This window comes from Oncorhynchus mykiss, chromosome 6, assembly GCF_013265735.2.
Source record: "Oncorhynchus mykiss isolate Arlee chromosome 6, USDA_OmykA_1.1, whole genome shotgun sequence".
NCBI lineage: Eukaryota > Metazoa > Chordata > Actinopteri > Salmoniformes > Salmonidae > Oncorhynchus > Oncorhynchus mykiss.
This window is the reverse complement of record NC_048570.1, coordinates 20,699,570-20,713,427: the sequence shown is the minus strand read 5'-3', so window position 1 is coordinate 20,713,427 and position 13,858 is coordinate 20,699,570. Positions and strand designations below refer to the sequence as shown.

Below are 13,858 nucleotides of genomic sequence, written 5' to 3'. Positions count from 1 at the left end.
AAATTAGGCAAGAGCCTATTAGGTTGATGGGGAACTCCCTGGACAGTGGTCTTATAATGCTATGTATTACAAACTGGGATACATACCCCACCAATGAGAGGTGTTGTGGAAAAGTGATATATTACGGTGACACTGAGTACCAGTGTGGTTGGTCCTCCTGAAGTACTGTATCAAAGCCTACTGATGTCACCAAACTACAGGAACCCACTGTAAAGTTTGTAATATGGTAACTGAAGCCATAAGCGTGGAGGTTCCACACAAATAGGTGTGCTTTAAATTCTTATAATACTAGAATTACCATTGAATTATCCCTAGTTTTGCTACCATGCTGTGTTGTTGTCTTAGGACTCTCTTTATGTAGTGTTGTGGTGTCTCTCTTGTTGTGATGTGTGTTTCGTCCTACATTTTATTTTTTCATCCCAGCCCTCTTTCCAAGCAGGAGGCCTTTCGCCTTTTGGTAGGCCGTCATTGTAAATAAGAATTTGTTATTAACTGACTTGCCTAGTTAAATAAAGGTTCAATAAAATACAATTTCAACTTACCTCATGCCCCTTTTGAATTTCCCCTCGAAGATTTAACAGGATTGACTAGGTGAGTCGAATACAGTAGGTACAGTACTAGCTCCATCTGGTTTCTGGCATACTGTTTACACATATACAGTCCTTTCAGATCTTCACAGAAGTATCAAGGACTGTCAGTAGTGTGGATGACAGACAGTAGTGGTCAGTTGTGATTGGGAAGAATGTCATCTCAAAGTCTTCCAGGCCATTAGCTTGGTCAACCAGACTGACTGCTGCTCTCACGTTTGGTTTCAGCGCAGTGTCCTTCTAGTTTACAAGGCTTCAAGGCTACTGCAGGACAAAGATAATTTGGCCAATTGTCAAACAGAATTTCAACAGACAAATTGGTCAATCAACAACAGGTCAAAGTAATTTCACAATTTATTAGTGGGGAAAGGTTGCTGATGGCTGCATACTGATTGCACAAAGTTAAATCCCATAGGGGCTTAGAGCAAGATAGGCAACTGACTTTTCTCTGAGGTTGAATATAAGCAAAGTCTCCCCAAAAATGTATGATTTTATGTAATGGGTCAATCAAATGATCCTTTGACAGAACAGTGAGCTCCTTACTGACCGACATTCACACCTGCACCAGGAGCCTTTGGTCAATTACACACCTACATGCAGAATGCTGACCTACCTGGGCAAACATTTGTTAATTATTTTCAAAATGTGTTAACGTATTACAGTATTCAATTAATCAATAATATCTGACTAGCATTAATGATGAACAACTACAAAATGGAAAATATGCTATTTTACACCATATCAAGTGAGTCCAAAAAGTTGTATACTCACAGTAATGATGACAGTTTATGATACGGTAATGCCCCCATGTGGTAACAATGATTTATGACAATACCTTCATAGTGCAGATTTACCATGAACATACAGCTCATTCGGGAAAGTATTCCGACCCCAGACAGCTTTATTCTAAAATTGATAAAATACATTTTTCCCCTCATCAATCTACACAGAATGCCCTTGACAAAGCAAAAACTGTTTTTTAGAAATTTTAGCTAAATGATTAAATATAAAAAACATACCTTATTTATATAAGTATTTAGACCCTTTGCTATGAGACTCGAACTTGAGCTCAGGTGCATCCTGTTTCCATTGATCATCCTTGAGATGTTTCTACAGTTGATTGGAGTCCACTTGTGGTAAATTCAATTGATTGGCCGTGATTTGTAAAGGCATACACCTGTCTATATAAGGTCCCACAGTTGAAAGTGTATGTCAGAGCAAAAACCAAGCCATGAGGTTGAAGGAATTGCCTGTAGAACTCCGAGACATGATTGTGTCGAGGCACAGATCTGGGCAAGGGTACCAAAAAATGTCTGCAGCATTAAAGGTCCCCAAGAACAGTGGCCTCAATCATTCTTAAATGGAAGAAGTCTGCAACCACCAAGACTCTTCCTAGAGCTGGCTGCCTGGCCAAACTGAGCAATCGGGGGAGAAGGGCCTTGGTCAGGGAAGTGAGCAAGAACCCGAAGGTCACTCTGACAGAGCTCCAGAGATCCCCTATGGAGATGGGAGAACTTTCCAGAAGGACAACCATCTCTGCAGCACTCTACCAATCAGCACTTTATGGTAGATTGGCTTCAGGACAAGTCTCGGAATGTCCTTGAGTGGCCCAGCCAGAGCCCGGACTTGAACCCGATCGAATATCTCTGGAGAGACCTGAAAATAGCTGTGCAGTGACACTCCCCATCCAACCTGACAGAGCTTGAGAGGATCTGCACAGAAGAATGGGAGAAACAGGTGTGTCAAGCTTGTAGAGTCATACCCCGGAAGACTCGAGGCTGTAATTGCTGCCAAAGGTGCCTTAACAAAGTACTTAGTAAAGGGTCTGGATACCTATGTAAATGTGATATTTAAGTACATTTTTTTTATACATTTGCAAAAATGTATAAAAACCTGTTATTGATTTGTCATTATGGGATATTGTGTGTAGATTGCAGAGGGAATAAACTATATAATCCACTTTAGAATAAGGCTGTAAAGTAACAAAATGTGGAAACAGTCAAGGGGTCTGAATACTTTCTGAATGCACTGTAATTGTGCAAAATACTTAAATTATGTAATTTATTTTTTAAATAAGTCCTAGACCTTCAATGACTTTTTCTACCATTTTAAATGTTTGCTTCATGCTAAGTCACAAAAATATAGGGTAACAAACTCCACATCATAAATGGAATAAAAACATTGACACATTTTGCTCAAACCAGCAGAAATTACATTTAATAAAATGTTCACAATAATGAAAATAGCACACGATGGTAAACAATATTACAATTAAAGGCTGACGCAAACAGAACATTGATAGCATTTCATTCATTTTTGGTTGTGATGGCAACCGCTTTGTTGAACCAGACATCGGTGTTGAGGAGGAAGAGCATGAAACGAGCCACATCACCCCTTCCTACAGCACTTCCTACAGGCAGGCCATTGGAGTCAGGAACAAAGTAGCCCTCGTGGGTAAGGAACTCTTTACCTGGTGAAAAGAACAAAGTAAATAGAGATCCATTTGTTCCCATCATCATTTTGATTGGTCCATTTCACTAAGTCTTCTGAGAAAAGTGCAGGGACTTGTGGTAGTAGCAGAACTATGACCCTAAATTAAACCCTTACACTCGTAGGAATTGGCCTATATGGATAGATCAAAATTGAAATGTTTCTTACAGAAGAAATATGGAAAGCTTATACATAACCATGGTAGCAATCAAAGGGAAAAGTTTGGAGATTATGGGAAAATCATTAGCCTAAAATGAGGACAAAACAGCTAATCTGACACAAAACAGATTAGCTGTCTGACATCGAGCTGTCTAACATCGAGTCCAAACATTACGCTTCTGATTTTATGTGCACTTTACATTTACTGTACTTGGTGCCGCATTTGTTGATCAACCAAATCTGAAAATACTCTGGATACATTCAGTAACATAAGAATATTCATGGTAATTTGGGGTAGGTGCAACATAAGACTAAACAATGACAAGGGTTTGAGTGAGAGGTCTAACTGGTGTTTCCAAGTGGCCACACACCTCTCTATAGTGTGCAGAGTTCCTATGTAATTTCAATATACTTTTATGACTCAAAGAGTCTTCAACAATAAGGTGCTATTTTGAACACCCATAGCTGTGCTGTTGAGGAACTAGAGCAAGCACACTTGTAATTGTTTTGTTTGGAACAGAGCTCTGCATCCCCGCCATCACACAATTACTCTTGTTGTTTACGCATTCCAGAAACGGTCCATTATAAATCGCAATCTGAGTCAGGTGGGCATCATTTGAAAGTGTGTTCTATTGCCGACGCGGCTAGCTAAGTTACAAAATACGAGCTTTCACGAGGCAATTCAGAGAAGCAGACGGTAATTTTGGTCCGAATAGGATAGAATCACAACTGCATTCAGATGCGTGTTCCCTGCCAAATTTCTTCACAATACAACAAAAATAGGCTCATTCTGTTCAGAACAATTCAGGGTAAGACGCCATGTCATCTTGTAACTGTACATCAAGCATAGTGCTCATAAACGTTGACACATTGGCTTGCTTTTATGAGATCAAAGCGGTATTTATTATAATCTTCAGTCTCATTTTTCAAAAATACATTGAGTCCTCTTTATTTATTTTCCTTCACTCAGAAAACAAAACATTTGCAAAAGGGATGAGGGCAACTTCTGCCGCGCATGGTGCTCAAGTTCAGAACTGCTGTCAGTCAAAACCAATACTGCGCTGTGAAGCAGAGACCCTCAGCTCTGACATCTGAAACATAAAGGAGGGTGATTGTCTCATAGCAACTGCATTCCAATTTAGGTGCTTATAATAATAATAATAATCATGTATTTTGTAAAGTGCTTTTCATTATATGGAATAGTCTCAAAGTGCAAAAAATAAATGATAAAAAACAATAGTTCAAAAATGTTATATTAATGGACATAACTAGACAGGGCAACTGTCCAAGGAGCACAGCTATCAACAGAAAGCCTTCCTAAAGAGAAAGGTCTAAGTCCTGTTTTAAAGGAACCCAGAGTCTGGTGCCTTCAGGTGGGCAGGGAGGGCATTCCAGAGGATGGGGGCAGTCGAGCTGAATGCCCGATCCCCTAAGGAGCACAGCTCAGCTATCGCTTGATAGGGGTTATGGAGGGAGAGCAGTTTTCGTGAATACACTGGAAAGTCAGCAGGAGTGTTTTGAATACAATCCAGAATGAGGCAGGGAGCTAGTGTAGAGACGCTAGGATGGGGGTCATGTGATGGTGTTTCTGCACTCTCATCAGGATCCTGGCAGCGCTGTTCAGGATGTATTGGAGCTTCTGGAGACTCCTGCCTGGGATCCCGATGAAGAGTGTGTTGCAGTAGTCCAGCCTTGAGGAAATAAAGGCATGGACGAGCTTCTCTGCATCAGACTGAGTGAGGGTGGGACGGAGTTTGGCAAAGTTCTTGAGGTGATAGAATGACGATTTACACAGTTGTTTGATGTGGCTGTCAAAGTTCAGGGAGGAATCAAGTTTTACATCCATATTGGAAACTAAGGGGGAGAGAGTGATATTCTGTCCTACAATGGTGAGGTCTGTTATTGGTGAGTGCTGGACCTGGTAGGGGGTGCCAACAAGTAGGGCCTCGGTTTAGCTGCTGTTCAGTTAAAGGATGTTTTGCATTGCCCATGCCTTTATCTCCTCAAGGAAGGTGTTCAGATGGGCACATGCATCAGAGGGACTTGGAGCAGTTTTTATATGCAGCTTGGTGTCAACAGCATAGCAGTGAGATTCCATGCCAGCTGATGAAGCGACCGATGGGCAGTACAGGATAAACAAGATTATCATCTTATCAGTGTACAAATGTCATTTTCAACCTGTATATGGGTACGAGTGTAAAGAGCTAGCCAGGGAGGGTTACTGCTGAACCTGAAAGTGGTTCAGTCTAACGTGATGACTTACGTGATTACTGTAAGTCAATATATTAGAAACATGCATACTGTATGACAAAATGAATCCTGTAACAATTAAAATGTTGGAGTCTTTTAGAACAATCTTTTAAAGGTGCAATGCAACAGTTTTCATCTCAATATCAAATAATTTCTTGGTAACAATTAAGCAGCTTACAGTGATTCTTTTCAATTAAAATGGTCAAAAAGAGCAATTTCTCAAGCAAGAATTTTGCTAGGACTGTCAGAGTGTTCTGAGTGGAGAGGGGAAAACTGAAAACTAGCTGATATTGGCAAATAGGTTTGGAACTCTCTTTCTTATCGGTCTATTTTATAATTTACTGCCTACTGAAGTCACCAGGCAGGCCAAAACTCAATTGACTAATTGTACTACCAACTGATATCACCAGGCAGGCCAAAACTCCATTCCACCACAACAGTCTGTTCAAGTAGCTCTTACACTAAAAGGGCATTATGATCATTTTCACAATTTCACAGTATTATTCCAACCTCATTGTGTGGAAATATAAAACACAGAAAATCATGTTTTTGACTGCACTTGGCCTTTAACCCAGCTAAATAATACAGTATACACAACATTGTGAGCAGGTGTATGTGGACACCTGCTCATCGAACATCTTATTCCAAAATCATGGGCATTAATATGGAGATGGTTACCCTTTTGCTGCTTTAAGAGCCTCCACTCTTCTGGGAAGGCTTTCCACTAGATGTTGGAACATTGCTGCAGGGACTTGCTTCCATTCAGCCACAAGAACATTAGTGAGGTCGGGCACTGATGTAGGGAAATTAGGTCTGTCTCACAGTCTGCGTTCCAATTCATCCTAAAGGTGTTTGATGGAGTTGAGGTCAGGGCACTGTGCAGGCCAGTCAGTTCTTCCACACTGATCTCGACAAACTATTTCTGTATTGACCTCGCTTTGTGCATGGGGGCAATGTCATGCTGAAACAGGAAAGGGTCTTCCCCAAACTGTTGCCACAAAGTTGGAAGCACAGAATCTTCTAGAATTCCATTGTATGCTGTAGCGTTAAGATTTCCCTTCACTGGAACTAAGGGGCCTAGCCCGAACCATGGAAAACAGCCCAAGACCATTATTCCTCCTCCACCAAACTTTACAGTTGGCACTATGCATTGGGGCAGGTAACGTTCTCCTGGCATCCGCCAAACCCAGATTTGCCATTGGACTGCCACACGGTGAAGCATGATTCATCACTCCAGAGAAGCTTTACACCACTCCTGCCAATGCTTGGCATTGCATATGGTGATCTTAGGCTTGTGTGTGGCTGCTTGGCTAGGGATACCCATTTCATGACGTCACTTCCAAAGGCAATTTGGAACTCAGTAGTGAGTGTTGCAACCGTGGGCAGATGATTTATACATGCTATGTGCTTCAGCACTCGGCGGTCCCGTTCAGTAAGCTTGTGTGGTATACCAGTTCGCGGCTGAGCTGTTGTTGCTCCTAGAATTTTCCACTTCACAATAACAGTACTTACAGTCGACCGGTGCAGCTTTAGCAAGGCAGATATTTGACAAACTGACTTGTTGGAAAGGTTGCATGCTATAACGGTGCCACTTTGAAAGTCACCGAGCTCTTCAGTAAGGCCATTCTACTGCCAATGTTTGTCTATGGAGATTGCATGGCTGTGTGCTCGATTTTATACACCGGTCAGCTACGGGTGTGGCTGAAATAGCCAAATCGAATAATTTGAAGGGTTGTCCACATACATTTGTATATACATACATATATATATATATATATATATATATATATATATATATATATATATATATATATATATATATACACACACACACACTGCTCAAAAAAATCAAGGGAACACTAAAATAACACATCCTAGATCTGAATGAATGAAATATTCTTATTAAATACTTTTTTCTTTACATAGTTGAAAGTGCTGACAACAAAATCACACAAAAATTATCAATGGAAATCAAATTTATCAACCCATGGAGGTCTGTATTTGGAGTCACACTCAAAATGAAAGTGGAAAACCACACTACAGGCTGATCCAACTTTGATGTAATGTCCTTAAAACAAGTCAAAATGAGGCTCAGTAGTGTGTGTGGCCTCCACGTGCCTGTATGACCTCCCTACAACGCCTGGGCATGCTCCTGATGAGGTGGCGGATGGTCTCCTGAGGGATCTCCTCCCAGACCTGGACTAAAGCATCCACCAACTCCTGGACAGTCTGTGGTGCAACGTGGCGTTGGTGGATGGAGCGAGACATGATGTCCCAGATGTGCTCAATTGGATTCAGGTCTGGGGAACGGGCGGGCCAGTCCATAGCATCAATGCCTTCCTCTTGCAGGAACTGCTGACACACTCCAGCCACATGAGGTCTAGCATTGTCTTGCATTAGGAGGAACCCAGGGCCAACCGCATCAGCACAAGGGGTCTGAGGATCTCATCTCGCTACCTAATGGCAGTCAGGCTACCTCTGGTGAGCACATGGAGGGTTGTGCGGCCCCCCCAAAGAAATGCCACTCCACACCATGACTGACCCACCGCCAAACCGGTCATGCTGGAGGATGTTGCAGGCAGCAGAACGTTCTCCACGGCGTCTCCAGACTCTGTCACGTCTGTCACATGTGCTCAGTGTGAACCTGCTTTCATCTGTGAAGAGCACAGGGCGCCAGTGGTGAATTTGCCAATCTTGGTGTTCTCTGGCAAATGCCAAACGTCCTGCACGGTGTTGGGCTGTAACGTTGGGCCCTGTGGACGTTGGGCCCTCATACCACCCTCATGGAGTCTGTTTCTGACCGTTTGAGCAGACATGCACATTTGTGGCCTGCTGGAGGTCATTTTGCAGGGCTCTGGCAGTTCTCCTCCTGCTTCTCCTTGCACAAAGGCGGAGGTAGCAGTCCTGCTGCTGGGTTGTTGCCCTCCTACGGCCTCCTCCACGTCTCCTGATGTACTGGCCTGTCTCCTGGTAGCGCCTCCATGCTCTGGACACTACGCTGACAGACACAGCAAACGTTCTTGCCACAGCTCGCATTGATGTGCCATCCTGGATGAGTTGCACTACCTGAGCCACTTGTGTGGGTTGTAGACTCCGTCTCATGCTACCACTAGAGTGAAAGCACCGCCAGCATTCAAAAGTGACCAAAACATCAGCCAGGAAGCATAGGAACTGAGAAGTGGTCTGTGGTCACCACCTGCAGAACCACTCCTTTATTGGGGGTGTCTTGCTAATTGCCTATAATTTCCACCTGTTGTCTATTCCATTTGCACAACAGCATGTGAAATGTATTGTCAATCAGTGTTGCTTCCTAAGTGGACAGTTTGATTTCACAGAAGTGTGATTGACTTGGAGTTACATTGTGTTGTTTAAGTGTTCCCTTTATTTTTTGGGGGAACACTTAAACAACACAATATATACACATATATATATATACACACACATACAGTGCCTTGCGAAAGTATTCGGCCCCCTTGAACTTTGCGACCTTTTGCCACATTTCAGGCTTCAAACATAAAGATATAAAACTGTATTTTTTTGTGAAGAATCAACAACAAGTGGGACACAATCATGAAGTGGAACGACATTTATTGGATATTTCAAACTTTTTTAACAAATCAAAAACTGAAAAATTGCAAAATTATTCAGCCCCCTTAAGTTAATACTTTGTAGCGCCACCTTTTGCTGCGATTACAGCTGTAAGTCGCTTGGGGTATGTCTCTATCAGTTTTGCACATCGAGAGACTGACATTTTTTCCCATTCCTCCTTGCAAAACAGCTCGAGCTCAGTGAGGTTGGATGGAGAGCATTTGTGAACAGCAGTTTTCAGTTCTTTCCACAGATTCTCGATTGGATTCAGGTCTGGACTTTGACTTGGCCATTCTAACACCTGGATATGTTTATTTTTGAACCATTCCATTGTAGATTTTGCTTTATGTTTTGGATCATTGTCTTGTTGGAAGACAAATCTCCGTCCCAGTCTCAGGTCTTTTGCAGACTCCATCAGGTTTTCTTCCAGAATGGTCCTGTATTTGGCTCCATCCATCTTCCCATCAATTTTAACCATCTTCCCTGTCCCTGCTGAAGAAAGGCAGGCCCAAACCATGATGCTGCCACCACCATGTTTGACAGTGGGGATGGTGTGTTCAGCTGTGTTGCTTTTACGCCAAACATAACGTTTTGCATTGTTGCCAAAAAGTTCAATTTTGGTTTCATCTGACCAGAGCACCTTCTTCCACATGTTTGGTGTGTCTCCCAGGTGGCTTGTGGCAAACTTTAAACAACACTTTTTATGGATATCTTTAAGAAATGGCTTTCTTCTTGCCACTCTTCCATAAAGGCCAGATTTGTGCAATATACGACTGATTGTTGTCCTATGGACAGAGTCTCCCACCTCAGCTGTAGATCTCTGCAGTTCTTCTAGAGTGATCATGGGCCTCTTGGCTGCATCTCTGATCAGTCTTCTCCTTGTATGAGCTGAAAGTTTAGAGGGACGGCCAGGTATTGGTAGATTTGCAGTGGTCTGATACTCCTTCCATTTCAATATTATCGCTTGCACAGTGCTCCTTGGGATGTTTAAAGCTTGGGAAATCTTTTTGTATCCAAATCCGGCTTTAAACTTCTTCACAACAGTATCTCGGACCTGCCTGGTGTGCTCCTTGTTCTTCATGATGCTCTTTGCGCTTTTAACGGACCTCTGAGACTATCACAGTGCAGGTGCATTTATACGGAGACTTGATTACACACAGGTGGATTGTATTTATCATCATTAGTCATTTAGGTCAACATTGGATCATTCAGAGATCCTCACTGAACTTCTGGAGAGAGTTTGCTGCACTGAAAGTAAAGGGGCTGAATAATTTTGCACGCCCAATTTTTCAGTTTTTGATTTGTTAAAAAAGTTTGAAATATCCAATAAATGTCGTTCCACTTCATGATTGTGTCCCACTTGTTGTTTATTCTTCACAAAAAAATACAGTTTTATATCTTTATGTTTGAAGCCTGAAATGTGGCAAAAGGTCGCAAAGTTCAAGGGGGCCGAATACTTTCTCAAGGCACTGTATATATATATATATATATATATATATATATCTAAACTAGACCCTATTCGTCTGTCTTACCTGTGGCAGGTAAATTCTTGAGACCCGGCGGCCTGACAATTGTCCAGTTAACATCCTGTGTCTTCTTCAGAAAGTGCTCCATCTCAAACATATTGCTAAGGACACTTCGGATCATTGGCAGCAGTAGGAAGCGGATGAGGTAAGATGACTGTGTGCCAGAGTTAGCTATGGGGATGAAAATGAGAAGAAGATAAGGGAATGCTGTTTCACAATGATAAAAACACGCAACTGACTTTGTACATTAAAAAGGCAACATGATCACTAACGAAATAGAGTCATGGCATTGTTAATTTAACCCTTATTTTACCAGGTTAGAGAGGCTCTATTCATCCCTTGGTGGATTGAGGCCTAAGTAAGTAAGTTACCAGGTAAGTTGACTGAGAACACATTCTCAATTTGTTCTCAGTCATATTTTACTTTACTTACGGTCAGTGTACCATGAAGTCATGGTGATAATGCGGTTCACTTTGGCCTCTCTCATGGCGTTTACTGCGGCCCTCATAGACAAGGTGTATCCAGTGACTCCGGAGAGAAAGGATGCAGGGAACCCCAGGCAAGATATAACTGCATCTTGTCCTTGGAAGTGAGGTTTTAGGCTGTCTTCTGAGAAGATATTGCCCTCAACCACCTGACAGAACAGAGAAAATAGCAGTTTTATGGTATAGGCTCTCTCAGGCCTGGGGTAAGGTTCACACTTCATAAAGCCTCTATAAAAAACATTGCTGCTGCGTTCATTACAGAGGAAATGTAAAAAGACATACAGTTGGAGCTCAGACAAGACATTACATTATTTACCTTTAATTTCTCATGTTGCACTGTCAATTTCCCTGGGTTCCTGACAATGGCAGTGACAGAGTGTCCCTGCTGAAGAGCTTGGTTCACCAGATACTGTCCCGTCTGTCCAGTGGCTCCAAGCACGGCTATCTTCATCTTGACACTCGGAAATACTCTCAAATAAAATAAATATAATTTATGAAATATAATCATTCACAGTCAGAGAGTCAATCAAACCATAGCCCGACGGTGATAAGTTACAAAAGCATGAATTCACATTTACAACAGTGCAGGTTTAACAGGCAAGGGTGTGCAGTGGGCGTAGCACGACTTATCACGTGAATAGACTGTGTAGCAACACCCACATTTTTCATAACTGCTTGAAACATAACCAACTTAAAATGCATTAGTTCTTATTCTATTACAACAAATGTCCATTTGCATTTAAGTCATTTAGCAGACGCTCTTATCCAGAGCGACTTAACAGTAGTGAGTGCAGACATTTTCATAGTTTGGTACGTTTAACCCGTAGTAGCCTTTAGGATTTTGATTCATAAAGTGTTAATTGGATGGTTCACTTATAAATGTTTCAGACACATACTAGAAAGGCCAAAAAAGGACATGACCTGTGTGCATTGAATGGACATTTACAAGAGGTCTATTTACACAGTAGATGGCAGTGTGTACCCCTTCATTATCCCACTAACAAACCAACCCACCCCAATGTCACCACCTCTTTTCATAATGGGCATAACAAACAGCTTTATAGAGAGCCATAACAAAGCTGATCATAATGAAATATGATACATTTTCAGTGAGGAAAACCCCAGATTTGTTATCTGAAAAGTGAACTTGGATTTTGATTATGAACTGTTGAAATTCAAAAGGCAATAGTGAGAAAACATGAATTGATTGTTCATTACTTTTATAGACTGCCTCCTGCGTTTGCCTGTAAGGCCCTTCAGTAGACAGAATTAAACCAGGATTAATCTAGGGGGAAATTTGACTGTGTGGCACGAGGTCTGATCACACTGTCTGTGTTGTATCCATCTGAAAATGATTATTTCTGCAACTGTGAAATGATAACGGACAGTAAACTAACGCAAGGAATATAAAAGGCAGTATTATGAAAATCAAACCAAGAATTAAAAAATGTCAGAAGATTTATTTTATTTTATCTGATAGGCACCACATGCACTGAAAAGAACCTACAGACTCTGGCTACACTGCATAGGAATAATCCTATATACAGATGTCATGTTTCATTTCATAACTCATGTTTTGCAGCAAACTTGATTGAATTTCCCATGTCCTATCCCTTGGTGATGACCAAATTACACAAGGTTTGTAAACTGTTAGGCTATACCTGCACAATCTACAATACTCTGAATGGTTCATGCGATCAAGCAATCCGTTTGCTCCAACAGTAATGTAAAAGCTTATGCATTAAAGGGCATCATACAACCAAGTTGTGTAATTATTTTCCCCAACTCAGTTAAGCCAAAACCACGCCCCGTTATTAAGAGGAGCGTTTTACAACGCTGAGCGCTCCAAGTCCGGAAGTGAATATCACGTAGGGCGAAATTTCAGTCACTCATTAATAACGTTTGCCCCTGTATTTCAAGATTGAAAAATAAAATAACATAATGTCGTGGACAGAGCTAGCCATTAACGTGCCTTGACACTCAAAGACAGATTAAATGGCTGTAGCATAGCGTATTCGACTGAATTATTAGCTAATAAATATTTGAGAAATGTTGAATAATAAGCATATGCTTTTACCTGATAGACTACTAATGATAATATACCAAATTAAAACACCGCGCTAGTAACGTTAAGTAGCCTAGCTAAACTTATCTGACCTTCAATTGAAGGAATTCAGCAGAGTTCTGAGACATTTTTACAACTCATTGAAACTCTTAAAATAAATATATGTGGAAATGTTACCAAACATGATAATAATAGGCCTGCATTACAGTTGGCAACTAATTGTTAAATTATACTTTCCATCTTTACCTTGGAAGGCCACTGTCTCTGCGCTGATCGCCTGTGAGTGAGACAACGCTAGCTAGCCAATGGGAGCGTAGTATAACGCCCCTCTGAATAACGGGGCGTGGTTTTGGCGCAACTGCGTTGGGAAAAAGAAAGACGCTTGCTTGTGACTTGGATGCATTCAAGATCTGCAATGTTTCACATTGTTTAGTTTTTTGATTGAGCACATCACGATATAAATAGTCAATGTAACTTTTTCTAATCACAGTCACAATTATTTATTTCTTATGAAGCATTGTTTTGCTGTAGGCTTAACGAAAAAGGCATTTTTATGAGAAAATTATAATGAAACTGTTTTGCTCTGAGACCGGATGTGCGTTCAGTTCGCTTGAACGTTTGCTACGTTGAAGAACGGTTTGTACTGAACGACACGTTACCCGCAAACGTTATTGTATGTTCTTGAACATACTTCGAACTACGGTTTCT

The 13,858-nt window shown here is 41.4% G+C and overlaps 1 protein-coding gene across 2 annotated transcripts; it reads right to left on the bottom strand.

The window, feature by feature from the left end:
• Positions 1-2,776: 2,776 nt before the first annotated feature.
• LOC110525440 (flavin reductase (NADPH)) lies at positions 2,777-13,530 on the bottom strand. Of its 2 annotated transcripts, none has more exons than XM_036979572.1 (5): positions 13,397-13,513; positions 11,402-11,555; positions 11,033-11,234; positions 10,607-10,771; positions 2,777-3,057 (listed from the first exon to the last, which is right to left on the bottom strand). In XM_036979572.1, exons 2-5 carry the CDS (start codon positions 11,534-11,536, stop codon positions 2,894-2,896), a joined length of 666 nt encoding a protein of 221 aa, XP_036835467.1. In that variant the 5' UTR covers positions 11,537-11,555; positions 13,397-13,513; the 3' UTR covers positions 2,777-2,893. The 2 variants fall into 2 exon arrangements, with proteins under 2 accessions (XP_036835467.1, XP_036835468.1); XM_036979573.1 differs by lacking the exon at positions 2,777-3,057 and adding an exon at positions 3,072-4,327 and having other exon boundaries at positions 11,402-11,557; positions 13,397-13,530.
• Positions 13,531-13,858: the final 328 nt, after the last annotated feature.